Source organism: Equus caballus, chromosome 7 (genome assembly GCF_041296265.1).
Source record: "Equus caballus isolate H_3958 breed thoroughbred chromosome 7, TB-T2T, whole genome shotgun sequence".
Classification (NCBI taxonomy): domain Eukaryota; kingdom Metazoa; phylum Chordata; class Mammalia; order Perissodactyla; family Equidae; genus Equus; species Equus caballus.
The window spans coordinates 76799582-76800987 of NC_091690.1; the positions used below are offsets into that span (position 1 = coordinate 76799582).

The 1406-nt window shown below is 42.0% G+C and overlaps 1 protein-coding gene across 1 annotated transcript; it reads right to left on the reverse strand.

Moving 5' to 3' along the window:
* On the reverse strand, positions 1-948 carry OR52H2 (olfactory receptor family 52 subfamily H member 2). Its single transcript, NM_001391404.1, has one exon. It carries the CDS (start codon positions 946-948, stop codon positions 1-3), a length of 948 nt encoding a protein of 315 aa, NP_001378333.1.
* Between the last annotated feature and the right edge of the window lie 458 nt (positions 949-1406).

The window sequence follows — 1406 nt, forward strand, 5'->3', positions numbered from 1 at the left end:
TCACTGGGACCCCTTAAGAAAGAGCAGAAGAATGACTTTGTCCCAGATCTGCTTGGTTTTTACTCCATAGACAATAGGGTTGAGTGCAGGTGGGATGATTACATAAAGGTTGGCAAACACAATGTGAAAAGTATGAGGGACATTATGCCCAAACCGATGTGCAAGGATGGAGAAGAATGCTGGTATATAGAACATTAGGATCACACAGACATGGGAACCACAGGTGCCAAGAGCCTTCTGGCGGGCATCACGGGATGGGAGCTGAAAAACAGCGCAGAGGATGAGGATGTAGGAGACAGCAATTAGGATCACATCTATAATCACTGTCATGATGGGAACACAAAATCCATACCATATATTGATGGAGATGTCAGCACAGGCAAGCCGGGCAACACCTATGTGCTCACAGTATGTATGAGGGATGATATGTGTCCTGCAGAAGGGTAGATGATTTACGAGGAAAACACATGGAACAAAAACACAGAAACTTCTAAAGGAAATTCCCACAACAATTTTGACAACAGTCCTGGGGGTCAGAATAGTGGTGTATCTTAAGGGTGAGCAGATGGCCACGTAGCGGTCAAACGCCATAGCCAGTAGTATAGCTGAGTCCAGAACAAAGCTGTAGTGCAGAAAGAATAATTGGGTGAGGCAACCAGGAAAACTGATTTTCTGGGGACCCAACCAGAAGATAGTAAGTGTTTTGGGGACACATGTGGTAGACAACATCAGATCAGTAACAGCCAACGTAGAAAGGAAAAAGAACATGGGTGCATGAAGACTATGCTCCACTGCAATGAGGTAGAGAAGGATGCTATTGCCCACAATGGCCGCAAGATAGATAAAGCAGAAGGGGATGCTGATCCAAACATGGTAGTGCTCAAGTCCAGGGATGCCCAAAAGGGTGAAGGCATCTTTGTTGTAGCTACTTAGGTTGTAAAGGGCCATTGAGGTCTGATGAATAGCTTCTGCACCCTAAAAACAAATTATGTATAATGAATATGAGAAAATCGTATGGTAATTACTTCCTCCACCTTCTCCTTACCCCAAACCCTCCTCTTTCCTATTTGCCAAGAAAGAACTTCCTATTGCTAGTAAAAGCAATGCTCATCACTTCAAGAAAGATTTGCCAGACCCAATACTGCTGGCGCTAATCACTGAGTCATTCTGGAGTCTTATTCAAACTATATAAAATGCTATTGCTATTTTAATGATTGGGTTTTCCTTGGGTTAATGTAATTTGTTGCTGTATAGATGTGACCATAGAGAAAAACAATCTAATCATATTCAGACATAGAAAGAAACTAAAAAACGTGGGGCACAATTGAGAAAATAAGGAGATAATTAACAATTACAGACTCCTACTATGTACCAGGCTTTTACAAAATGCTATCTCATTTAGAACA

Coding starts and splice junctions, on each gene's coding strand:
- OR52H2 (NM_001391404.1), bottom strand. CDS start 948: ATGGCCCTTTACAACCTAAGTAGCTACAACAAAGATGCCTTCACCCTT.